Source organism: Microtus pennsylvanicus, chromosome 22 (assembly GCF_037038515.1).
Source record: "Microtus pennsylvanicus isolate mMicPen1 chromosome 22, mMicPen1.hap1, whole genome shotgun sequence".
Taxonomy (NCBI): domain Eukaryota; kingdom Metazoa; phylum Chordata; class Mammalia; order Rodentia; family Cricetidae; genus Microtus; species Microtus pennsylvanicus.
In genome coordinates this window covers 14,014,160-14,041,806 of record NC_134600.1, presented here as the reverse complement: position 1 = coordinate 14,041,806, position 27,647 = coordinate 14,014,160, and the positions used below count along the sequence as shown (strand labels likewise).

Here is a 27,647-nt window from a genome sequence, read left to right as displayed (position 1 = left end):
CTGAGTCAGCTACTTTGGATGTCAGTATGGTTATTCCGTAGAAAAATAGAAAGCCACCTGCCTGGTTGTGAGGCATGGCTTTAATGCCTGCACTTGGGAGGCAGAGGTAGATCTCTGTGACTTCAAGGCCTACCTGGTCTACAAGAGCTACTTCCAGGACAGGCTCCAAAGCTAAAGAGAAACTGTGTCCTTGAAAAGCAAAAATTAAAAAAAAAGAATGAAAGAAAATTAGGAAACAACTTGCCTTAAAACCCAGCCATGCCCTTTGAATATGTACTCAATGGATGCTCAAGGACAAATGCTCAACTGTGTTCACAGCAACATTATTTGTCAGATCCAGAACCTGAAAACAACGCCTCCACTGAAGAATGAACAAAAAAATGTGGTATATTTACACAATGAAGTACTACACAGTGGATAAAACAATTACATCTTGAAATTTATGTGCAAATTTATGGATCTAGAAAACATCATAAAAGAGTGAGTTAACCCAGAACCAGAAAGAAAAATATATGTACTCACTCCTAAATGATTTTAGACATAAAAGACAGGACAATCAGCCTACAATTCACAATGCCCAGAACATATACAACAAAGAGGAAACAGAGACATACATAAATCTATTCTATATAGGACATAGAGAAAGACAAGATCTTAGTCAATTAGGAACATGTGAATCATGGGAGAAGTGGAGGTGGGACGAAGGGTGAGTAGTGGATAAATATATAGTTGAATAAAAAACAATCCTTGATACACAGCTGTTTGTTGGTGAATTATACAAAGTGATAGTATAAAATGAATAGCTGAAATATGGAACTTTGCTTAATTTTGTAGCTGAATGAAATACTTCCACTTCCTAAAGCACACTGATTTATGATATTTAATTAAAAACAATCCACATATTTTCCAAAAGAAAATTAAAGATTTATACCATATCTCCCAATCTTCCCAAACCTATAATCACACATACAAACACATGAGACAGAAATGCTTGATTTTACTTAATATAGCTGCATTCATTCTAAGTTCATCATGTAACACTGAGTTCATGTTTTAATGATGAATTTTGAAGGCTGTACAAGTCAGAGTGACAGACTCTGAACTATGTGAGTACTAACTGAATCTTTGACTTTTGAAAACACCAAGTTAGTGTGTAAGAAAATCTTGGGCTTTTATAGGTCAGATGAGCACCTAGAGAGCAATGGATCTTATATACAAAATAGCAAGCATCCAGAATCAGGAGCTGGATTCAAGAAAGCAACCACACACTTTACAGATTCATTTATAATGTAAGAGACCATGCCCAAGTGGATTGATATTTTAAAGCTATTGACTGAAGGAGCTCTAACAGCACTTACCCATTTAACTTAATAAGAAACTCCAAACCCTATACAAAACTATGCACACAAGAAACAGATGTCAAAAGTAAAGTTAGAATTACAATAAGCATAATCAATATTAAGGAAGGAATACATCCTAATGGTTTGATAAGCATTTTATCCTAAGGAGTCCATGTTGTAGTAGAAATGGCTTAACTAGATCACAAGAGGATGGTAAGTATGATTATCTCATCTTCAACCCCATCAATTCCTGAGAAGAGCAATAATATTTCTTGAGTAGACAGGTAGTGCAGTCTAGCAGCTTCCAAAAAGTGTAGTAGATGACAGAGACAACTGACTGAGCAATCAACCAAATTCTCATCACAGTGTTGAAGAATAAGACTTCATATCAGAATATAAAACAATCTTTAAACAACTATGCAGTAAAGCAGGACAATGACCTCCAAATGTAAACAATGTATAAAAATCTTGATCAGAGGTAGAGTTATATAATGCAATATGATAAATATATCATAAAATTGTGTCAATAAAAATATGTTTTAACCAGAGGTAGAATAATGCATTTGTACAATCTGAAAAAAGAAAAAATAACCTTGTATAGTTGTGATAAATATTCTAAACAAAAATAGAAACATTCTATATAATAAATATAATTTGAATCTGTGTCAATATACAAAAGTCTATACCTATGTAAATCCATAAATAATAGTTCACAAGTATTCCTTCTATTAGAAACTGTTATTATTAGTGTGAGTAAGTAATCTGCCTAATATCCAATTCCATTTTCCCTCTTTTTGAGATCTCTGGGTATACATAATTTCACCCAACCCTATATGAGTAATAATCAATTCTTAAATGTTGTCCCTGACTGTGAAGACAAACTTTGTTGGGAGAGAGAATGGCATCTTCTAGAATTGCTTCCAGATGTCATGGGGGCAATGTTCTTTCTATGGGATATGATAAAGGCAAAATGATGGTTACATTTCAAGATTGCTGTTTTGGATAATTGCAAAAGGTTTCTGAGTATTCAATAGGGTTCTTTTGAAGTTCTTATTTGGAATTCTGGGCAGAATGTAAGAAGGTGCAGGATATCTGCAGCTTGTACCCATAAATCGGTCCCATAGTGCTACCAGCATCATGCCATCATATAAACCAGGTAGAGACATTGTGGGACCCTAATGTCTTCTTCTTGGAAGCTATTCTTTATTGAAAATGTAAGCATTATTCATGTAGACATATTTTCAGTGAAAGATAAAAGATGTAGACAAAATGGGCCTGAAGGAAAGTAAAATGTTCATTTAAAATTGATCTTCTTTCTGTCCCATATCTGAAGGCTCTTGACATGAGACAGAGTTTTGAATGTTTCTTTTAACTTCATGCTTGGATTTAGAGAAACATAGACATTGTCTAATTCTAAAATCATTTCTGATTCTAAAGTAGAGATGTAAACACAAAAAGACATCTTCTAAAGCTGTAGCTTTGAACCCATGACTATCTCCCATTATGGCAACGTGGCCACTTTGGTCATGGGCCCATTGGACACTGACATGAATAACTGGGAAAAGAGACTGATTGTACATGGAAGAGTCATTCTGTCTCAATGAGGTTTGAACTCCTCATCAGCTGAATGAACCTTTTGATCAGCATTTATAAGGAATACAAAGGTCTTTATACTCATTTCCCTTTCACAGAGATTATTCACATCCTCCTTCTTCAGATGTCTTCAATCACCAATTTTCTAATCATGCTCCTTACTAACCCCTCAGCATCCAGTCAAACCACTGGATAAAGTCCATCAATCAGTTCATTGTTAGTTGTAGATTAGACCATCTCTCCTTCCAAATAAACCACATTCAAATGTGTCTTGTTTGATTTTCTGCCCACTGGGAACATTTCCTTTCACAAGCATCTTTCACGGTTGTCCCAGCCAGGGATTGTAATCCTGCAGCTGTCTAATTCTGAGTGGTTCCTGCATGATGTATTGAACCATCAGCCAGGACCTACTCATCTCTTCCTCATTCAACCAATCACAGGGAATAGACTATAGGTGTACGTTGACAGCAGAAGGCATAGTAACAGGAGTAGAAACCATTGGAAGTTGGCCATTTCTTCATGTACCTTCCTTGTGTCTTCAGGACCTCCTTGGTCCGGATCTGTAATATACCACTTCCATTTGATAACAGGTTGCAGCTGTATATGTCCTACTTTGTAACTTGATAGATCCAGAAATACCCAGCTCATGATGGGCATTTCACATCACCTGATAAGGTGGTGACTATAATGATTTAAGCCACATATATTTGATACTCCTAGGTTCTAGGGGTCATGTAGGGCCAGACAGGCCCTCAGGCACCCAGGGATGTTAAAGGCTCCCTCATGCATGATCCACATATTACTCAGCTAAGCCCTTCCCTACTTGCATGAGCCCTATCATCTGCATATGATGTAGCCATGTCAACCCGTCTGTGCATACACCAGACAGCTTGTAAAAGCCGGATGAGCCATCTTCCTCCCTCTCTGCACACTGACTTCCCAGGCCTGTGCACATCCCTTCTAATAAACTCCTAAGAGTATTTGTTGTGTGCTCTGTGTTTCCTTCATGTTAAGAAAAAATCCAGCCAGGCGATGTTGGCTCACGCCTTTAATCCCAGCACTCGGGAGGCAGAGGCAGGCGGATCTCTGTGAGTTCGAGACCAGCCTGGTCTACAGAGCTAGTTTCAGGACAGGCTCCAAAGCCACAGAGAAACCCTGTCTCGAAAAACAAAAAAAAAGAAAAAGAAAAACCAAAAATAAAAAATAAAATAAAATAAAAAGCCGGGCGGTGGTGGCGCACGCCTTTAATCCCAGCACTCGGGAGGCAGAGACAGGCGGATCTCTGTGAGTTCGAGACCAGCCTGGTCTAAAAGAGCTAGTTCCAGGACAGGCTCCAAAACCACAAAGAAACCCTGTCTCAAAAAACCAAAAAAAATGCTGGATGAGCCATCTTCCTCCCTCTCTGCACACTGACTTCCCAGGCCTGTGCACATCCCTTCTAATAAAATCCTAAGAGTATTTGTTGTGTGCTCTGTGTTTCTTTCATGTTAAGAAAAAATCCTAGCCAATAGAAGTTTAATTAGGTAAAATGAATCCAAATCAAAATGCCTACCATTTTATTAAGTACAGAGCCCTCTGATGACCAATCCCATGTTGGGAGACAGGACGAGGGGGGGGGTGAGAGGGAGGAGCCCATGCAAACTGGGAACTAAGTGTTCTTCCTCCAGGGTCACACCTAAATACACTGTTGGAGAGCTCCTGACCCCTCACTGAGGGAGTTGTACCTGGAATGCTGGGATTTGTAGTCCAGGCTAATGCAACTCCTCATCCAGTGGGTGCAGTGTTGAATGTCAGAGCCTGTAGGCTATGTTCCAGACTTAACATTTCTCACTTGTGCCAAGTAATTTCAGTGACCTACTGTCAAATGTTCAGTGTTTCCCAGTGAATTGAATTAATAATATGTGCTTGCATATTTGAGTATATTTATTTTAGCAAATGCTTTTCTGGGCAGCAGTGACAGATATTTGGAATGAATTTAAGAGGTAATATTGTTCCAATTCTCCAGTTCTCCTTTTTTGGATGTTATTCAGGATTCTTATTTTCCTGGGTTGTGTAATTTTTTTGTTTGTAGACTGTGTAGTGGCTGTGGTCTTCCACCTAGTCAGCCTTCTCAGAGATTAATAGAGATCATTATAATTGTTCCTCCTGAAGCACTGTATACAGGGCTGTTAGGTGACTTTTCCTTGAAGTTTTCCGGTTTTGTGTTCTCTATTTTTTTTGTGTTTGTGAAAATTATGGTTTTGGTAAAGTTATCTTTTAGAATAAGCATCAAGATTGATTGTCAACTTTTCACAGTGTCATCTACTTGAATTTCAAGCAAGACCTTATGGTACAGTATAAACATGCCAGATGCATTTCTTTCCATCATTTGTCTATTTACTTTTGTTCCTACATTATTTTGATTTAAGAATGCCCCTAAATGTCTCTGCTTTTACATTGTGATTATGGTTAGAAGTGGACTTGTTAACTGAGCATGCTTAAGGAAAGGGAGATGATACACGAGCATGTTCAGACTCCCTACATAAAATCTCCATGCTTCATTTGTTGAGGAACAATACTGTTTTGAAAACAACTCCCTGCTGTGCGGTGGTGGCTCACGCCTTTAATCCCAGTACTTGGGAGGCAGAGGCAGGCAGATCCCTGTGAGTTCGAGACCAGCCTGGTCTACAAGAGCTAGTTCCAGGACAGGCTCCAAAGCCAAAGAGAAACCCTGTTCAGAAAACCAAAAAAAAAACAAAAAAACCAAAAAAAACAACTCCCACACTTTTTGTGCCTCCTGCAGGCAAGAATTTTTTTTTGATCATTTTTTCTGTTTTTGTTGTTGAAATGTCTGGCTATTTTCGGTAGTTAAAACAGACTACCTCTGGGATTATCTGATACACAAAGAATTGATTATACCTGAGAGAGATTTTACTTAAAGGTTTTTGAAATGGGAAAATCCTCCATTAATCTGTATAAGTTGAGATGATAGGACTCACTTTAAGCTGCTCAGTGTTTGTTCACAATTAACCAGTGAGCCATCTCTCCCACCCATGTCTGTGCACAGTCCTATCACCATCACTCTTGAGCAGAGGTAGTGGCATTTTCTGCATTTGAGAGCAGTCTGGCCTACACAATGAGTTCTACAACCACACAGAAAAATCCTGTCTTGAAATCACACACACACATAAACCTGAATTCAACAAAGACTGTGGCCCAACTTAATCAGCATCTTACATTCTGGTAGCAGCAGTCACATATAAAGTATTGTGAAGAAGAAAATTATCTTTTTTGCCTCTGTGCTCTAGCTGTGGCTACCGAGCTCATTCATTTACTAGTATTGGAGCCTACTTCATTGTAATTTTGATGAATACTTAAAACCAGCTGAGTCACAGAGCCTTGTGGGCAGAACAACTACTAGATTCTTCACATGACCTTAGACAAAAGGCTGAGAAGCAAGCTATTGGATTCTTCAATTGCTTTTGGTAGGCAGCTATTCTTAAGTTACCTGGACAACAGCTTGTGAGACATTCTAATAAGCCCACTGTTTACATATATGATGAGATTCATTCTACCAGTCCTGCTGATGTAGAGAATCTTGAATACTGCAGTTGTATATTTTATTCACCTGACTATGGAGGGAGATGTGCTGGCTAACAACAGTGCTCATGAAGACATTCTTTCTAGCTCCATTATTCTCTACATTTTCAAATTTCTATGAACACTACTCTTTTTATTATTATCCATTTGCCTGGAGTTGGCTTTGAATTCAATAAACAAAACCCATAAAGCAATGGAGCCATTATCCAGCTTTCCGATGGGGAAAGACCAATCATCTTGATTGATATCTTGTTCCTGCTTTTCTCTTTCCTGTTGTGTAAAATTCCTGTGCAAACCATGTAAAAAGTACCTTCAGTTCATCTGATCTCAGAATGAAGCCACAGAACAAATATTTCATTTTGTAACTTTAAAACTCTCTTTAATTGTTAGTATTCTAGGCATCCTTACCTCTGTCGAAGAGGAAATTACGCCACCCACCTAGCACAGCGTACCATACAAGTCACATAGTGCGCTGGAAGAAAAAGGGAAAGTTCCTAGGATCGCATAAAGATGACATTGATTGCTTTAGTAGCCTTGGGAAAGTGCTATTGAAATGTATATATTCTCAGATCTAGAGAAGTTCTCTATTAGGGGGAATGGATTGCACAGGAACCAGTATTCTGTCTCTTTAAGCTCACTATATTCCGATGGGAGGAGCTCTTGTCACTCAGGACTCACTAGCCAATCATGCACTCCAGGTGACCTGCCAGTCAGAAGCAGTGCAGGCCTCTTCCTGGCAGCCATCTTCAGTCTTGGCATTGAAGAGGAGCTGGCGCCAGTGGATTCCTGTTCTCGGGTGCAGTTGCTGTTGCAGGGAGACGGTGCACTGAGAACTTTGGCAAAATGGAGAAGCACAACATGGTGAGTGAGGAAATGCTGTCTCCTGATGGGGAGGAGCAGAGGGCGAGGTGCGGAAGACACTATAGTGTTTTCTCCATGCGTCTGGGTGGGAACCTGTCGAGATATTCTCCGTAAGTGAAGTTCCTCATGGTCCCTGCTAACTCCTGAACCTAGGGGCAGGCCTCTGAATAAATTTGTTCTGTGGCTTCATCTCCTTAGAGTATTGGGAGCAGGACGTTGTGTGTAAATACATTTTCCTAGTCAAGTTCAACATGGTTCATGCATTCATGGCCAAGTTGCCAAACTCAGAGAAGCCTAGATTCGCCAATATCTTCCGGATATCTAGCACTTTGCATTTAAGCTTTAAATATAATCTGAATCTATATTTAAATTTGTGGAGGTTATCAAAGGCATCTCACGTGTTGTGTAGCTTTCCACTACTGTACCAAAATGTTGAAGAGTAGAATTGGTGATACAATAGATTGAACAATGCTTAAAAAATAATCTCACAAAGTAGAATTTAGCAGAGGGAGAACTGTATCTAAAACACCAGACTTTAAGTATATGCTAATTAGGCCTGGTAGAGATTAGAATGCCCAGGTATACACTGTTCAGATTGTCCAGATATTTGACTCCAAACCATTTCAAAGAAGCCAGCACTGATTTAAAAATAAAAAGTCGTTGCCAGGCAGTGGTGGTGCAAGTCTTTAATTCCAGCACTCTGGAGGCAGAGGACAGTGAATTTCTTTGAGTTCAAGGCCAGTCTGGTCTACAGGAGTTCCAGGGCAGGCTCCAAAGCTACTGAGAAATCGCCCAGTGCAGGGATTAAAGGCGTGCCCCACCACTGCCCAACTAAGATGCTATTTTTCTTCAGAATCTTACTAGGTATAGGATATATTTTCTGCAACCTCTCCCCACCCTATCTTTTTTATCTTTTACTTGTCCAGTCCAGTTTTTTTTCCTCCCTCATGATCTTCACCTTAGAACCCTGTCAGTTAAGAATGACCTGCTGTAACATGTCATTGGCATACTTAAGAGAATATTCTGAGAATACTTTTGCCTAAATATTTAGACTGACAAGTTGCCTGTTTCTATTTCAATTGTTCAAACTATAATCTGGATCATTATCTTAAGGGATACATATGGATAATAGCATATATTGAATGCAAAATCTGTCTAACCTAGCTCCCCTTGAGCATTGGACAGAGATCAATGCATCACATCATTAAAGAGACTTTTCTTTTTTAAAAAATATTTATTTATTTATTATGTATACAATATTCTGTCTGTATGTATGCCTGCTGGCCAGAAGAGGGCACCAGACCCCATTACAGATGGTTGTGAGCCACCATGTGGTTGCTGGGAATTGAACTCAGGACCTTTGGTAGAGCAGGCAATGTTCTTAACCTCTGAGCCATCTCTCCAGCCCGAGACTTTCCTTTATTAATCTTCTAAATGTGTTTTGTGATTTCTCAGTAGAAAGTCATATTAATTCTAGAAGAGCTGCATTTCCATCCCAATAGAAATATTGTTTCTATCTCTGTGAGTTCGAGACAAGCCTGGTCTACAAGAGCTAGTTCCAGGACAGGCTCCAAAACCACAGAAAAACCCTGTCTCGAAAAAAACCCCCCCCAAAAAAATATTGTTTCTGAGACAACTTCTGTTAGGTTGACTCAGTTGGCCTTGGTCCCTGTCTGTTGCTTTCCTGGGCAACCTTGAGACTCCTCTATACTACGCCTTCAAAGTTCTTTTTTTTCCCGCCCCCATTATGCCTTCAAAGTTCTTAAATGAGTGTACCAATTCACAATTTTAAAATTATATATTTCCTTGGAACTAGTGGTGCACGCAGAGTCTACAAAAACTAGTTTCTGGACATGCACCAAAACTACAGTGATACCCTGTCTCAAACAAAACCAATATATTAAAATAAAATAAAATAAAATAAAATAATGCTTTTGAGCCATGTAGTTGACTGTCAACGCAGTCACAGAAAAAGAATCTGCATATGGAGCATTTCTTCTCTCCTCAGACCACAATAGGAAGAATAGATTATTGTGTGCACTGCGGGGGGCACAGCATAGGCAATCCGCTGTTGCAGCCACAACTATGAAAAAGGGCCTGACTGTGGTAGGAGAGGTTTGTAATTGCCCAGCACGTGTAAATTAATGTCATGTGAATAAACGCAGACCAGATTGTGTGGGTTTCCAGATTAGGAATGTTATCTTGAGTCAAGGAACATTGAATTTGCAATAAGGGAACTATCCTCTGCAGATATGATCGATATTTTTTTAAATTGATGTTTACTGATCTCTACAATTTTCAAGGCTTCACTTCCTCCCTCTCTACTCCCATCTTCAACCCTCTCCCAAGGTCCCCATGTCCCCAATTTACTCAGGAGATCTTGTCTTTTTATACTTTATACTTCCCATGTAGATTAAATGTATGTAAGTCTCTCCTAGACTACTCTTTTGTAAAGTCAATATAGAAAATTTTATTTAATCTCAAAAGTGCATTTTTTGGTGTATTGAGAGAGGCTTTCTCTGTAGCTTTGGAGCCTGTCCTGGAACTAGCTCGTGTAGACCAGGCTGGCCTCAAACTCACAAAGATCCGCCTGCTACTGCTTCTGAGTTCTGGGATTAAAAGCGTGTACCACCACTGCCCTGCTAAAAGTGCATTATTATCATCACTTTAAAAATCACTTTTTGGTATCAGTTTCAAATACTTTCTTTAAGTTTATTGCTTCTATTATCTCTATTTGTTTCTGTTCTCCAATGTTTCTAAGTCATTGAGAGTTTCATTTCATTTCTTTCAAGTTATTTTGATTTCTTTTTTTTTTTTTTTTTTTGGATTTCGAAACAGGGTTTCTCTGTGGTTTTGGAGCCTGTCCGGGAACTAGCTCTTGTAGACCAGGCTGGTCTCGAACTAACAGAGATCCACCTGCTTCTGCCTCCCGAGTGCTTGGATTAAAGGTGTTATGTTGTTTTCTATGTAGAACAATGTCTCCTATACTTTAGGCTTGCCTCTTGCTATGTAATTGAGAATTATGTTGAACACCTAATCCTGCCTCTGTTGCCATTTCTGGGAAGTCAGTCCTACAACTCCTTTCAGGTTTGTCCTTCTCTAGTCAGTGAGAAAGAAAAATAGAGCAGTTAATGAGTGTCTGCTAATCATTCTGGCTTTTATTGGGGACTTAGAAATGAAGAGGGATTGGTATAAGAGTTGAACTCATTGACCAACTTTGAAGCTGGTGGACACAGTGTAGGAAGTGAGAGGTTGGCCTGAGGGTGAGAGCTTTCCTCCTTTAACTGAGATTACTTACATGGAATCAGGTAGCCCTGATTGATCAGTTGCGAAGCTGTATTATTATCGTGATTGACCATTGTTTGCAGTCCACAGGCAATGGCAATCTGGGTGTGGGACTGACCTTATATTGAAACCTAATTGCAATATTACAAGAGTTCATCCAAAATAGATGATCTGGGTAAAATATTGTGTCCCTGCTTAACAGGACTGTTACTTTTCTGGATTCAGACCTTCATCTTTAGGGAAAATACATGACAAATATTTATTGGGCTCTAATACAAATCTCTAGTCTCTGGAGGACATGGCTTTTAGCCTATTTCAACTATTCAAAATAATTTTTGAGATTAAAACTACATCATATTCACATTGTCTTTGCTTCCTCCAAGCCCTAACATGATCCTGATTGTTTTCTAATTCATGGTTTGTTTTTCTTTAACAACACTTACAAAGTAACCACAGTTACACAGGAACAGTGATTCCTTTATGAATGTGACCTGTGTTTCTCTTCAGGATTTCCCATCTCTGAGGCAATGGGATGGCTGCACTGGAAAGTGAGTGTGCAATGCAATGTGCACACAGAGGACCCTGTGCTTTGGATGAGAAACAGGATGTGGTGTAGGAGAGTTGAATTATGTGTACTAAATACAAACTTTCTAAACTAGGGCACTGTATGCTGGGCTGGGAGTTCAGAACTGGAAAGAATTTGCTGTCTGATTCATTTGATCTCTGACCCTCCTATAGCGGAGCTGCTAATAATGTGAGGCCCATATAGGTGGCCCTAGCCTGTGAGGAATTCTGGGAAGGGTTAGCAATGGGGAGTACTAATAGCAGACAGTTTGTGGGTTCTTTCCATGATTCTATTCTGCCTCTGGAGTAGGAGTAGTAAGGAGAATCACAAGCTATACCGTGGTGAGTGTTGGGCGATCAGGCCTGTTGAACTGTCATTTCTGCTGTGATTTGGACTGATCATGAGGCAGACTGTAGTTATGTTGGTCCATGTGGTTCATGTTGGCAGTGTCCCTTGTCCTCTGAGCCTCTCTGTATATGAATTTATTGGGGCAGGGGAGTCTCTGGAAAGTCAGGATATGATGGTGATTGTCTATTTTTACACACATGGACACTGCTCTTTGTGTGCAATGGGAAGAGAGATTAGGAAACTGAAGGTCTAGTTTCCAGAAGTTCTCAATATTGCATTCCAATGTCAGATTTGTGTTGTAAAGATTACAAATAGTTTAGGAACTGGTAGGAAATGATGATATTGATCTTCTAGCAATGCATGATTAGAAGGCTTTAATGTGATCCTGCCACTGGCTGCAATGGTGTGATCCAGTGAAGCTTTTTCCAGGGAACAAAGGAGTTTCTGATCTGCAGAGATTTCTCAGGTGTGTATTGTGTTTGGCAGGTAGATGGAGCATAATTCACATCTTGGACCATATTCCATGTAGGAGAAAATAAATTTTAAATCATATTTCTTTTTTCATAAACAACTTTCCTCATGATACATATTTAAAAACAAAACACATCCCTTGTAATTTAGGTTAAAAAATAAACAAAATGCAGATCCCACCTCCTTATTCCCAATTCTTCCCATTCCCTCCAAATAAAAGGGAAAAATGTAAACAAAAATAAAAAAAACAACAACACCTGATGAACAACAACAACAACCACAGTGCAAAACTTCCCAAAACAAAGTAGTGTATTTCCCCAGGGGTAAGTGGAATTTACACTGAATCCACTGTAAGTGAGTTCTTCCCGCTACAAAAATCTGCAAAGAAAGACACTCAAGACAGAAAAATAAACAAAATGCTACCAAAAAAATGCAGCAGACAAACTGGAGTGGCAGGAGGCCCAAGGAAAGAAGGGTAGCATGTTCCTAGACCTGGTAAATCAGGAGCCAGCCGGGACTCCAAAAAGCAGAAAGAAGATGAGGGAAGGAAACAAGCTGAACAGAGTGGTGCCCTCCAGAGCTCTAGGTAAAAAAAAAAAGGCTCGTACCATCCGTGCCCACCTACCCTTGGGCAGGCACAAAGAGAGTGAAGTGGAGCAGGAAAATAGGGAGCAGGTTGCACATTTGAGAAGTGTCCATATCGAATCTCCAGAGGGAATATGTCAATCCTGTCTTACTCCCTGGGCCTGCCCTACTGCCCAGAGCAGGTTCCTCCTCAGTTAGTTATGGGATTCTCCCCCTTCCCCAGTATATCTTTTGTATTTATTTTTATTTATTTATATTTATTTATGTATTTATTTATTTATTATGTATACAATATTGTGTCTGTGTGTATGTCTGCAGGCCAAAAGAGGGCACCAGACCTCTTTACAAGTGGTTGTGAGCCACCAAGTGGTTGCCGGGAATTGAACTCAGGACCTTTGGAAGAGCAGGCAATGCTCTTAACCCCTGAGCCATCTCTCCAGCCCAGTATATCTTTTTTAAAAATAAATTTCCACCTTCTATTTTTCTTTTCTCTTTTTATATCTTTTTTTTTTTTTTTTGATGTAAAGGCCAGCAGTTTAAACCACTGTCAAATCCAGACTGGGAGCTGTTGTAATTGGTAGTTTGGGCACAGTATTGGGCACACGGGTAACCCATCTGTTTTGCTGATGGGAATCACCTTGATCTGTCTCCCTCTAAACTGGGAATCATCTAAAGCCAGGGAAGTCCTCACTGACTCTTTGTCTAAGAATTCTATATATACAAACCCTTTGGCAGGGCCACTGAATTTGACACAGACTGTAGTAACACAGTTGAATGAAACCACATCCATGAACGAGAGCTTCAAGCTCTTCTCCTGTTGCACCATGGTCCACATTGCCAACATAGATGGAACTGGCATCAGCCTCCATCTTCTCCTCAAGAGATGATCACTGAGCCAGCATTGCCTGGGGTTGTACTCTTAGTCATCTGTTTCTCTACCTCATTTTGTAGCTCCTTTAACTTCTCATCCTCTTCCTCTATCTCCCTGACTCCCTGAAGCTTTGATCACTTCCAGCAATCATATAGAAAATATCATACCCAAAAAATACAAAGACATACACAAAAAATAGCAGTAACCTTAATTTCAGAAGTGCTTGGAACTCCAAGTAGTTAGAGTAAATCAAGTTGATTTACATATAAACTGATTCTTTAAAAATCTGTTCTCTTTAAATTTCATTTAAAAAGATTTCATTTCCTCACTGTGATGCAGACTTGGATTCCATCACCAATTGTAGGAAACAACATGGTATGTGATCCTAACACATCATTTTGTTTATCAAAAGAGAATGAAATGCTTTCAGTAATCAAATCTATTTTCTGTAAAGTAAAAACATTAGAAGACTTCAAGTGAATATTGTAAATTTTGGTGAAACAGCCCTTCTCACAGAACCCATTTTCTATTATTGGTAAAGGAAAGAACAGGAGTGTACAGGATGTGTGATGGCCAGTGATTCAGTGATTTTGATTAGAACCTTGTTCTTCTTTAAGAATTAATTATGTGTGTGTATATATATATATATATATATATATATATATGTATATATATTTGTGTGTGTAGATTTGTGTTTGTGTTTGTGCCTTGTTTTGTCAATGGTGTCATCTATATTGCTGATTTTGTGAACCATAATTTAATTATATCATTTATTGTTTTTGAAAACGATGGACCTTCTCCAGCTTGTACTCAGAATATTTTTTAGAATCTTTGGTGATTAACAGTTTTACTTTTCTCTTCTTGATCTCAGATGCTTGCTTCTAATTATTTAATTTTATTTTTTCATTTATATTTTAACAATAAAGCTTGCCTGAAGATCTTAAAGTAAACAGATGCCATGGCCCGCCTTACACCCCAGGCAATACTGACACACACCTTTAATCCCAGTAGTCACACTAGTTTGTTGTAGAGTCAATGCTGGAGTCTCACATCTTTAATCCTATCACTAAGGAGTTGCAGATAGGAAGTGGCTTGCCTGAGCAGAGAGAGGAATATAAGGTGGTAAGAGAGAGGAGCTGAGGATTGAGTGTTTTGTAGAAACAGCATTCACTCTGAGGACTTATAGAGACGGGATACCCCATTTGGTGAGTCTTAAAACATTTTTCTAGGGCTTCCCTTGGAGGGGATGCTGAAGCAAAGGAAAAGTTAGATTAAGAGAAATGAAGACAAAATCATAGGTTAGACTGAGAAGATGAAAGGTCAATAGAAAACAGCCTGAGTTTATTTCTCAGCCAGCATATATACTAAACACAGTCAAAAGGCAGATCAAAAAGCAGTACAGTCAGCTCCCCACCTCCCTGCACTGTGCTTGGAGGCAGCTCAAACCTGTGCATTATCTGATTCAGCTAAGCTGCTTCTAATCACTAACAAGGAGTGCCCCTGGCTGGCCTACACTAGCCCAAATCTTAATAGAAAAAGTGGGCTATTTGAGCTGGGCAAAATGCTTTTTCTGTTGGCTAACACAGATGTTATTCACAGCCCTCAAGGTTACTAGAAGAAGAACAGCAGGCATGTTCAGACTCAAATAGAATCTTTAAGTCTGAGAAGACTCCAGATAGAAACTGAGTCACACCTGGGCTCCCACATTGGACTGGGAATTTTATAGAGCTAAAACTAGTGGCTGGATGCTGTGCTTCTCTGATCTTTCAGCTTTCAGCACTACTATCTGACTACAGGATTTATGAATAAGATCAGTATGCACTACATCTAAAATCTAATTTAAATAAAAGGCTTCTTCTTAATTCCTATTCATGATTTTGGGTCTAAATCTCTATCAAGTAACTTAAAATTAAGGTTTTGAATTCTGTATATAAATAAAAATCTGTGCTCCTTTAACTGCTTTGAGCTTTACTCCATACGGCACTTAAAAGGTTTTCTATAGTAAACCACGATTATTCTTAGCAGTGACCATTAAAATCTTAAAGACGGGCATAGGGCCCCACACCATTGAATCCTTCTTGAGTGTGGTAATGCCACTAAACTGACTACCCTCCTCCAAAGGTCAGCTTTGTGCTATAAATTATTCCGGACAATTCCAAGATTACTATCTAAGATGGTCCTCATACACTACACTAGCCAGAACTTGAGATAATTCCTCCACTTTCCAATTACACAAAGACTGGAAGGAGATAATACAGGCATTCTCCCATGAATTTAAATTATCCTGGGTTTATTTCAAGGACCCTTATAGATGCCATTGCTCACAGACATCAAAAATAATTTTAAAAGCATGGTTCCCATATTCCCAAGTGTTGGGGTAAGCAGTTTGTTCATTCATTAGGTCATGATTTATGTCATCATTGAGGTGGAGGTGGTAACAGGTTACTATGGGTAATGGTAAAAAATATTAACAAAGGAGATAACATTTAATTATCTTTTTCTGAAAAGAAAATTGGAAGATATAGAGAATATAGGATAAATCATAGATTACTAATGTAACTTTATATAAAAAACTATTTTTATTAAATATTTTACATTAGTATGGATTTTTGTATATTAATACATATTTGAGATTATTTTTGTTATATTGTAAATATTTCTAATCTTATTTAATATATTTTTGTATATTAATGGCAATTCAAGGTTATTTTTGATAAAACATACTGTACATACATTTTTACTCTTTTTTTTTTTTTTGGTTTTTCGAGACAGGGTTTCCCTTTGGTTTTGGAGCCTGTCCTGGAACTAGCTCTTGTAGACCAGGCTGGACTCGAACTCACAGAGATCCACCTGCCTCTGCCTCCCAAGTGCTGGGATTAAAGGCATGCACCACCACCGCCTGCCTTACAATTTTTTTCTTATATAAGTTTTTCTGCCCAACAAGTCACTTTACGAGGTAAAATGAATCTCTAGTCCTGAAAATTACTATTATAAGCTATTTAAATTAATAAATTTACAAGTTAATAGTTACATATTATAATCATACTTATAGTCATGTTATGTAGGCTTTCAAGGTGAAACCAAAAGACATTTCATTTTCATTTTTCCCATGATAGGGTTCCTTTGTATTACTCTGGTTGTCCTGGAAATCACCTTGTAGACCATACTGGCCTTGAGCACACTGAGGTCAACCTGCTTTTGCCACATAAGTACTGGGATTAAAGACATGCACCATCACTCCCTGGCCAAAAATACATTTTAAATAAGTCATCAAGCATTTTCTATTCAAAATATGGCATTCTATTCAAAATATGGCATTTAGGATGTTATGATTATATAAGGCTTTTATGGCAAGACATGTCTGTTCCTAACAACACCTATCTACTTCAGAGAAATGATAGATATCATAGAAATGACTAAATGTAGATAACTTTCTTGCTGGCAAGACTTAGGCACTGTCAAGAAACTGCCCTTTGAGTTAACTACTGACAGTATACTGTCTAAGTTAGATAGGCAGGACAGAAAAAAAAAGTGACAGCTGAGCATTGCCATGGCAAAGAAGGACAATCCTTCAAAATTCCTGCTTCACACAAACTTGGTCAGATCTTCTATGTGTATAGGCTAAAGTTAAAAGTCCAACAGTAGAGTGGGATCTTGGGTGACTGTCCAGGCAGTCGGTAGTGTATGTCATTTCTTGGTTTTTTTTAATTGTTTTTATTGACATATATACATTTCTCTGCTCTCCTCCCTTCTTCTCCTGTCTTTTTCTACTTTCCATGTAGATTATATCCATGTGTATTTGGCTTAGATTCCTCTTTGATATCTAGGTTCTCTGAGGTTGAGAATGTAGGCTGGTTTTCTTTGCTTAAGGTCTAAAATCCAGTTATGAGTGAGGACACTGTATATTTGTTTTTCTGGGTATGGGTTACCTCACTCAGTATGATGTGTTCTTGATCCATAAATTTGCCTGCAATTTCAAGATGTCATTATTTTTTCTGCTGTGTGATACTCCATTGTGTAAATGCAACACATTTTCTTCATCCATTCTTCCACCATTCATCTCAGTCTCACATTTCCCCAAATCTCTCTTCTTTGTTTACCTTTAAAATCTCATACACATCAACAAAACATGGTGTCTTGTTTTAATTAGGGATTCTGCTGTTGTGATGAAACACCATGACCAATAAGCAAAATTGGGTGAAAAAAGTTTAGTTGGCTTATAATTCCATATTGTTGTTCACTATTAAAGAATATCAGGGAAGGAAATTAAGAAGGGCAGGATCATTGAGTCAAAAATTGATGCAAATGTGATGGGGGAGTGCTTCTTACTTTCTTACTTCATAGGACTTACTCATCCTCTCTTCTTATAGAACCCAGGACCAGCCCAGGGATGACACAACTCTCAATGGGCTGTGACCTCTGCCATTGATCAGTCATTGAGAGAATGCCTCATTTCTGAATCCCATGGAAGGATTTTTTTTTCTGAGGCTCCCTTATCTCTGATGTCTCTAGTCATTGTCAACTAGACATGGAAAACCAGCCCACATACATGGTAAAACAAGTTAAAGTAAGACTATGCAGAATCCATATGAAGCCTGGATATAGAAACCCAGAATGAGGAAAAGTGGTCTCAAAAGCTGTCAAATGAGTTAAAGTACACCCCACATATACACGCACCAAGTCTTGGAGTCCCACAAAACACCAACGTATGAACTGATAACATATATGCAAAGCATTTATCACAGGCCCCTATAGGTTATGAGTCTCTGTGAGCACCAATAACTCCTGCTTAGTTGATTCTGTGGGCTGTGTTAACCTAGTGTCCTCAACTAAGGTGGGAGGCAGTTGCTCCCCATTGGCAGCAGGGTCTCCTTATCTTCTCTAATTGTTTGACTGCCTGTGTCTGCTCCTGCTGCTTTGAGTTCCTGGATTAGGCCAATTTGATAACAATTGGCGGAGGCACCATTCTATGAGAATAGCAGAATATCATGAGAAATCATTTCATGGACATTTTTCCTATCTTGTTTGGTTCTATCATAGATTTTAGTGTAGTGAGCTTCAGGTCTTGGACATCCAATTAGGATGGGCATTGTCTCCCTCTAATGGAATGGGCCTGAAGTTTCACGAGTTATTTGTTGTTTACTCCTACAAGTTCTGGGGAACAAATAACTCAACATATCTTGCAAGAAGGACTAGATGTAGATGTAACTGTTGCTGGGTAGTGTCACAGTCCCAACTTTGAATACTTTGCTTTGTTATAGAAGACTTCACAGGCTTCTTATCCCTCTTTCCTAAAAGTCCTTGCTAGTGGCATTTTATACAATCTAACGAGTATTTACTGTACTAGGTACCGTACAAACTCCCTAATGTTCCCCAATTCCTGTAGTCTTTCCTCATTCTCCCCACATCCAAGCACCCTGATCCTAATTTCTCCTGTTCCCATACCCAACTACCACCATTCAATTCAGAAGACCTATTCTAGTGCCCATTTCAGGGAGATCAATGTATCCCTCCCTTGATCCTTTGTTGTTAACTAACTCTCTCTGTGTCTGTGGATTGTACCATGAATATCCTTTACTTTACAACCAATATTGATGTATAAGGGAGTTCACACCATTGTCATTTGTATTGCTGGGTCTTGAGGTAGGTTGAATCCTAATTTTCAGAGAAACTGTCATACTGTTTTCCAGAGTGGTTGTACAATTTGCATTTCCACCAGCAATGGAAGAGTCTTCCCCTTACTCCCACATCCTCTCCAGCATAAGCAGTCATTGGTGTTTTTTATCTTAGCCATTCTGACAGGTGGAAGGTGGTATTGCAGAGTCATTTTGATTTGCATTTCCCTGATGGCTAAGGATGTTGAACATTTCCTTAAGTGTCTTTTGGCCATTTGAGATTATTCTATAGAAAATTCTCTGTTTAGTTCTATACCCCATTTTTAATAGAATTATTTGAAATTTCGATGTTTAATTTCTTGAGTTCTTTATATATTTTGGAGATCAGTCCTCTATCTTATATGGGATTGGAAATTTTTTTCCAATTCAATAAGCTGCCTTATTGTGTTATTGACTGTGTCCTTTGCTGTGCAGAAGCTTCTCAGTTTCAGAAGGTCCCATTTATTAATTGTTCCTCTCAGACTCTGCGTTACAGGTGTTATATTTAGGAAGTGGTCTTTAGTTCCATACTTGGAAGGCTACTTTTCACTTTCTCTCCTATCAGTTTCAGTGAGGTCCAAGTTATATTAAGGCCTTTATCCCCTTTGGACTTGAATATTGTGCATGGTGATAGATATGGATCTATTTGTACTCCTTTACATGTTGATATCTAGTTATGCCATAACCATTTGTTGCAGATGCTTTCTTTTTTCATTGTATAATTTTAGCTCATTTGTCAAAAATTAGGTGTTCATAGGTGTGAGGATTAATATCTGGGTCTTTGATTCAATTCCGTCATTGAACCTCTCTGTGTTTTTGCCCATCATCTCTTCCTCAAACCTCCAAAATAACTGTTTGCTTAATTAAAACATATGTTCCCAGCAGTCTCAATCATCTCAATGTACCATTTTAATATTGTCCCGAACAGTTTGTAGTCCAAACCTGATGTTTAGATGGTGAAACAATTACACAGTGCAGTTGAAATCTTCCTTGCGTTACTCACACTTCTTTTGGAGACTTCAAAGTCACTGTAATGCATGCTCATATTTTATTGCAAAAAACTTAAGCATTTTAATTGTCATATGCAGCAGATCTGTAAGAGGTAAAACATGAGTATTTTTTATGTATGCCTAGATATCAGATAGAGACTCAAACCCAAAATTAAATATAGGAAGCTAGATGGAGCCTTTCCCTAGAATTAGTTACTTCTCTATATGATCATTAATATTATGGCTAAAGGAATATTTGTTGTTAATTTCTCCCAAGAAATTACTGTAAGCTCTTTGCCAATGTTCACTTTCTGTCTGTAATGATTCAATTTCTACATTAGTAAAACATGCTACAATTTAACCTTGGTACATTCTTGCTAATAGATGAAGTTTCAGTTTTCTTTTTAAAAGCAACTCAGAGCCAGGAGGTGGTGGCACATGCATTTAAGCCCAGCATTTGGGAGGCAGAGGCAAGCGGATCTCTGTGAGTTTGAGACCAGCCTGGTCTACAAGAGCTAGTTCCAGGACAGGCTCCAAAACCACAGAGAAACCATGTCTCGAAAAACCAAAAAAAAAAAAAAACTCAGATTTTTTTTCCACATAACTTTTTATTTTTTTAGTATGTTTATATGTTTAAAATATTGATTATAAGATAATATCTTTCCTTTGTAGTAAAATTCCTATAGGGAATTCATAGAGCATAAAATGTCTAGAATGAAGGCCAGGAGGTGGTGGCTCAAGCCTTTAATCCCAGCAGAGGCAGAGGCAGGTGGAGTTCAAGGCCAGCCTGGTCTAGAAGAGGTAGTTCCAGGACACATTCCAAAGCTACAGAGAAACCTGTATCAAAAAAAGTCTTGAATGTAACAAAACTTCACATCCAGACATTACATAAGTGCCTCCTATAATTTTATTTCCACTAAACTATTTATTCTCTGCTTTAGATGATAATTCTCTTTGACTATTTAACTCCTTGTCACCTTTTATGGTTTGGTTCTAATTACTCTTTTCAATTTTTTACTCCAATATTCGGATATAGATGATCAATGTCTTGCAACAATTTCTGAAAACTATTAAGATTCCACAAATAATTTTTAACTTTTGGGCTCAAATTTTTGTAAAAGTATTTTATATGCTGAATGATTAATATAATCATTTTTTTGTATATTTTCACAAGTAATTTGTAATCCCCAAAAAGACAAAGTTTGCTTTACTTCAGCAAACATTTTCTCTAAAGTATGTTCATTTGAATCAGCTAATGAAATTCAAAATAATGTTGAAAACATACCTAACTTGAGTATAATTTCAATTGTAATAAATAACAAAATACTAACATGCAGTACTTTATATCCTAATTGGTTTATAATAATAACTCTCAAGGACTAGAAATTTTCATGGCACGTTTAAGTGAGTTGAATTAGGTAAAATAGTTTAAGAATATAAAAATCATAGACAGATGTTTTAATAAAAATGTCAAGTTTATATCAAAAGGGAGCATCCATATCTACATCAATGTAAATATATATATAAATAAGTAGTTATTTTCTAAAATTAATTTTAGTGATGTATACTTTTACATCATACACATATATGCCCCTTTATTCTTTTTAGATTCAGTAATTTATACTTGTATCCTATCATTTCATTGGGTGGCTTTTGTAAGTGGATGTATATTTATGAAGATATAGAGCTGGTTTTAGAGATGGACACTGGCTCTGCCCTGTATAAATCCAAGCATGTCATTAAAATAAAAATTCAGAGTTTCTCTCTCATGTCAGGAGCATGGGACACAAAGAAAAAGGAATTTAGAAAAATTTTCACTTTTCTACATTTCTATTTTTGTCTCTATTGTACATGTCATTGAATATATATGTCTGTATATGACTATATAAATAATGTTTAAGTTTTCCACAATGAACAATGAATTTTCCTGCAGTAATTTTGAAGTTTCCAGGAAGAAGTTGGGGCCCCACAACAACAACTCAACCTGGTTGATACGATGGCATGATGATGATAGTGCTACTACCAGACCTGTTTTGCGTACCAGCTGCTCAAGATGGTTCCAACTTGGTTAGCTGAAATGGTCCACTTTTTACAATGTTCTGGACAGACCTTATAAGAGGAAGATCAAAAATCCTTTACAAAATACTCAGAGACTATTTGCAATTATACCAGACAGAAATCTTGGAATGTAACCATCATTTTACTTTCACAGGATCCCATAGAAAGAACATCACCCCCATGAGAGCTGGAAGTAATTCTAAAAGAATTCCAACAAAGTTTGTCCTAGGGTTAGGGAAATCATTTAGGGGTTGATTATAATTGGTATAGGGTTGTGGGTTAGAAGGGAAATTTTATGGGCTCAGGGATTTCTTTGAAAAAAAGGGAAAATTGGATGGAATAATAGATTAGTGTGAGTTTACATACATTAATAATAATAGTGAGTAATAGAGGGAATGCTTGTGAGTTATAATTTATAGGCAATTGCTTTGATACAGATTTTTGTACATTGATATAATGTTAAATATTGAATATTGTATGCATTCATGCTTCTACCTCTGCTTAAAACATTTTATATATTAATAAATATATTTATCAAATTGCAATGTATATTTTTTCCACTGATCAAGATATTTATTCATTGGTTACATTTTGAGCCCATTGTCCTCATTTGTTGTACAGTTGTTTATTGTACAATATTCTAATATGAAGTCTTAGTCTTTAAGTTATGTAGGTATTAGAATTATAGATCAATAGTCATCTTTGTTTGTCATACTTATAGTTAGAATAATCAGGTTTTTTAGACACATAAAGAATACATTTTGGCTGGGCGATGGTGGCGCACGCCTTTAATCCCAGCACTCGGGAGGCAGAGGCTGGCGGATCTCTGTGAGTTCGAGACCTGCCTGGTCTACAAGAGCTAGTTCCAGGACAGGCTCCAAAACCACAGAGAAACCCTGTCTTGAAAAACCAAAAAAAAAAAAAGAATACATTTTGTATAGATAGGTAATCTTTAACCACTTCAAAAAGCTGTAAAATATGGAATTTAAATAACCTAGGGTACTGTTGAAGTGAGACACGATTACTACTGGTAGCATTGATCTATTTTCCAGAGAATATTGAGCACCGAAGACACTCAAATCTTGTGTTCTTGTTTCAAAACTGGACTTTGGGCAAAGACATGTTCATGCCTCAACCTCTGACAAGATACATGGTATCCAAAAATGGATAAACAGTTCTGTTAAATTTTGACTGGCATTCATCTCACAGACAAATATACACACCTCTGTTTTCTGAGTGTTGTGCTAAAGGCAAAATACAACAATATGCCCAGTTTGTCCATCTTTTTTTTTCCTTTCTGTAGTCATTAATTTTCTCATGCATACAACATACCGTTGATCTTTTCTCTTTTTCTTTCCCTGTGAATAGATACTGCTCTTATAAGGAGGTATCCTATGCAAAGGACACAGAAATAACAGAATTTATTCTCCTTTTCAATTTCCTTCTAAAGTGACTGTCTATGTCATGGAACAAGAATGGGGAACACCAGAATCATAAAACTATACTTTTAAAGAAGTATGCATTTTATTGTCATACTTACATTGTACTCATATATGGTATATTTTTGAAGGAAGTGACCTATGATGATGTGCACGTCAACTTCACTAAGGAAGAGTGGGATTTACTGAATCCTTCACAGAAGAATCTCTACAAAGATGTGATGCTGGAGACCTACAGGAACCTAACTACTATAGGTGAAAATGAATTTCTTTCATGTTTCAAAATGTGGAGACAACTTTTCTTTGGTTTATGATTTTGTTCTGTAATATGTTTTAGAGAAAGAAGAATGAGGTAAATAACACAGTCCCAGTTCTTAGGTGCACTTAAGATAATAAGCTTATTGTTGCACATTCTTAAATAAAGTAACATATATTTTGGTACTGTATTTCAGGATACATTTGGGAAGACCTTCACACCGAAGAGCATTGTCAATGTTCTAGAAGACATTTAAGGTAATTTTCTTGGGCAAGTTCATAACAATTTCCCTTGAATAGTTTGTAATGTGTTCTGGAACTTTAAAACAAAAGCAACAGTGTAAATGACCACAGCTTTAAATGTATTGATGGTTATTAAGTTCTCACAAATCCATATCCCTCAATTTCATGTATGTGAATTGCATCTGTTAAGCCTTCATTTAAGAAAAAGTCTAGGTAGCAATGCCTGAACAGATATCACCATTTGATTAATAGCACCACGAGAGCTATGTTGTAGAACTGCTGCTTCATTTGCTTCTTGCTATTCATGACAGAAAATGTATACATATTTCAGTGATGATGAGTATAGCTGCAAAACTTTCTACTAATTCAATAGCCCATGGTAAGCCTTGTATCACTCATATACTTTTTGTGACTGTGCTAAGTTTAGTGAAATCAGACTAGTCAAGGGGCATTTGTTGTAGAGAAATCTTAATATCTATACAAGTCTGTGAAAGTCAAACCTTGTAGATTCATTTGGGAAATCTTTTATACACTATTCTTTTTTTCATATATATGATATGTCACTCTTGACACAAGTGTATGAGAATAGGAATACAGAAAGATTTAGCAAACCTCTCCTTAAGAACAATTAAGAAGATAAACTGTAATTCCAATGTAGAGTGTACATGTTTAGTTTGATCCAAAAATACAAAGTTAATTTATTTTCTATCATCATGGTTAATACCCAAATACAATCTCATATTACAACAAAAAGGAACAAACAAACATGAGTTCTGGGTCTATGCAAATACTTCTGGGTGTCTTAGTTCACTTACCAAATGTGGTTCACAATATAGTAAAATTATGAATGGAGTAAAGTTGGTAAAGCACTCAGTATATGCAGTTCTCTTCAAAAATGTAAAAAATGTCCTAGAAAAGTATAGGTATAGTTATAGATGAAAAGATAAACCATGGCACAATGGAATTTCTCATCACAAATATTTTTCTAGATGTAAATGACACCTAATGAGAGAACAAAACATTATTTTAAACAAAGCTATAAATAAAACCTTGATAGTTGATTCCTTTTTACAATTTGAAAAAATATGAAATTAATTTATATAGGTATGAGGTTCAACTTCATTGAATGTGGTAAAGCTTTTACATGTGTAAATTATCCTTGCAGGATTGAAAGAATTCAAACTGGAGAGAAGTTTTCAGTATATTCTCATTGTGGTGAAGTCTTGTCTTATAACACTCATCTTCTAAGGAATGAAAAAACACATAGCAGAGAAAAATGCTGTGAAATTAAGCAATGTGATGAAGTCTTTCCTTATCACAATCATTTTGAAATGCATAAAAGAACACACACTGGAGAGAAAGCCTATGAGTATGGTCAAGATGATGAAGACTTTCTTCTTTATGAAAATCATCAAAGTCATAAACGAACACATATTGGAGAGAAACCCTATGAATGTAATCAGTGTGGTAAGGCCTTTGCATTTCATAGTGATCTTCAAAGGCATAAAAGAACACATACTGGAGAGAAACCCTATGAATGTAATCAGTGTGGTAAGGCCTTTGCACAACACGGTAATCTTCAATACCATAAAAGAACACATACTGGAGAGAGACCCTATGTATGTAATGAGTGTGGTAAGGCCTTTGCACAACATGGTAATCTTCAAAGGCATAAAAGAACACATACTGGAGAGAAACCCTATGAATGTAATCAGTGTGGTAAGGCCTTTGCATGTCACAGTGATCTTCAAAGCCATAAAAGAACACATACTGGTGAGAAACCCTATGAATGTAATCAGTGTGGTAAGGCCTTTGCATGTCACAGGGGTCTTCAAAGGCATAAAAGAACACATACTGGAGAGAGACCCTATGTATGTAATGAGTGTGGTAAGGCCTTTGCACGTCACAGTAATCTTCAAAGCCATAAAAGAATGCATACTGGAGAGAAACCCCATGCATGTAATGAGTGTGGTAAGGCCTTTGCACATCTCAGTCTTCTTCAATTGCATAAAAGAACACATACTGGAGAGAAGCCCTATAAATGTAACCAGTGTGGTAAGGCCTTTGCACTACACGGTACTCTTCAAAGCCATAAAAGAACACATACTGGAGAGAGACCCTATGTATGTAATGAGTGTGGTAAGGCCTTTGCACAAAATTTTGCTCTTCAATTGCATAAAAGAACACATACCGGAGAGAAACCCTATAAATGTAATGACTGTGGTAAGGCCTTTGCACGTCACAGTGATCTTCAAAGGCATAAAAGAACACATACTGGTGAGAAACCCTATGAATGTAATCAGTGTGGTAAGGCCTTTGGACGTCACAGTAATCTTCAATTGCATAAAAGAACACATACTGGAGGGAAACCCTATGAATGTAATAAGTGTGGTAAGACCTTTGGACGTCACAGTCATCTTCAAAGCCATAAAAGAATACATACTGGTGAGAAACCTTATGAATGTAATCTGTGTGGTAAGGCCTTTGGATGTCACAGTAATCTTCAAAGCCATAAAAGAACACATACTGGAGAGAAACCCTATGAATGTAATCAGTGTGGTAAGGCCTTTGCTCAACACAGTTCTCTTCAAAAGCATAAAAGAACACATACTGGAGAGAAACCCTATAAGTGTAATGAGTGTGGTAAGGCCTTTGCACATCACAATACTCTTCAAAGCCATAAAAGAACACATAAATAAATAAGTAAATAAATAAATAAAACCCAGCCATGCCCTTTGGATATGTACTCAATGGATCAATGGATGCTCAATCATACCACAAGGACAAAAGCTCAACTGTGTTCACAGCAACATTGTCAGAGCCAGAACCTTAAACACGCCCTCCAGTGAAGAATGGACAAAGAAATTGTGGTATATTTACACAAAGGAGTACTACACAGTGGATAAAAACAATTACATCTTGAAATTTATTTGCAAATTTATGGATCTAAAAACCATCATAAAAGAGTGAGTTAACCCAGAACCAGAAAGAAAAATATATGTATTCACTCCTAAGTGGCTTTTCGATATAAAACAGGACAGTCAGCCTACAATTCACAATGCCCAGAACATAGACAACAAAAAGGAAACAAACACATACATACATAAATCTATTCTATATAGGACATAGAGAAAGACAAGATCTTACTAAACTTGGAAGATGTGGAATCATGGGAGAAGGGGAGGAAGGGGGGATAGTGGACAAATATATAGTTGAATAAAAAACAATTAAAAAATCCTTGGTACACAACTGTTCGTGGGTGAATTATACAAAGTGATAGTATAAAATGAATAGCTGAAATATGGAACTTTGCTTAATTTTGTAATTGAGTGAAATACTTCCTCTTGCTAAGGCAGACTGATTTATGATATTTAATTAAAAACAATCCACACATTTTCCAAAAGAATATCTCCCAATCTTCCCAAACCTATAATCACACATACAAACACATGAGACAGAAGTGCTTGATTTTACTTAATATAGCTGCATTCATTCTAAGTTCATCATGTAA

The 27,647-nt window shown here is 37.4% G+C and overlaps 1 protein-coding gene across 1 annotated transcript; it reads left to right on the top strand.

Moving 5' to 3' along the window:
* The first annotated feature begins 679 nt into the window (after positions 1 to 679).
* LOC142840079 (uncharacterized) lies at positions 680 to 26,835 on the top strand. The gene is made up of 4 exons (XM_075956554.1): positions 680 to 706; positions 23,770 to 23,893; positions 24,091 to 24,151; positions 25,386 to 26,835. Exons 1-4 carry the CDS (start codon positions 680 to 682, stop codon positions 26,833 to 26,835), a joined length of 1,662 nt encoding a protein of 553 aa, XP_075812669.1.
* Positions 26,836 to 27,647: the final 812 nt, after the last annotated feature.

What these genes read in the sequence shown, in the direction of transcription:
- LOC142840079 (XM_075956554.1), top strand. Translation starts at nt 680, where the DNA reads ATGGGAGAAGTGGAGGTGGGACGAAGG. An exon ending in CAGGAACCTAACTACTATAG is followed by an intron (nt 23,894 to 24,090) that starts GTGAAAATGAAT and finishes ACTGTATTTCAG; the next exon opens with GATACATTTGGGAAGACCTT. An exon ending in TGTTCTAGAAGACATTTAAG is followed by an intron (nt 24,152 to 25,385) that starts GTAATTTTCTTG and finishes TCATCTTCTAAG; the next exon opens with GAATGAAAAAACACATAGCA.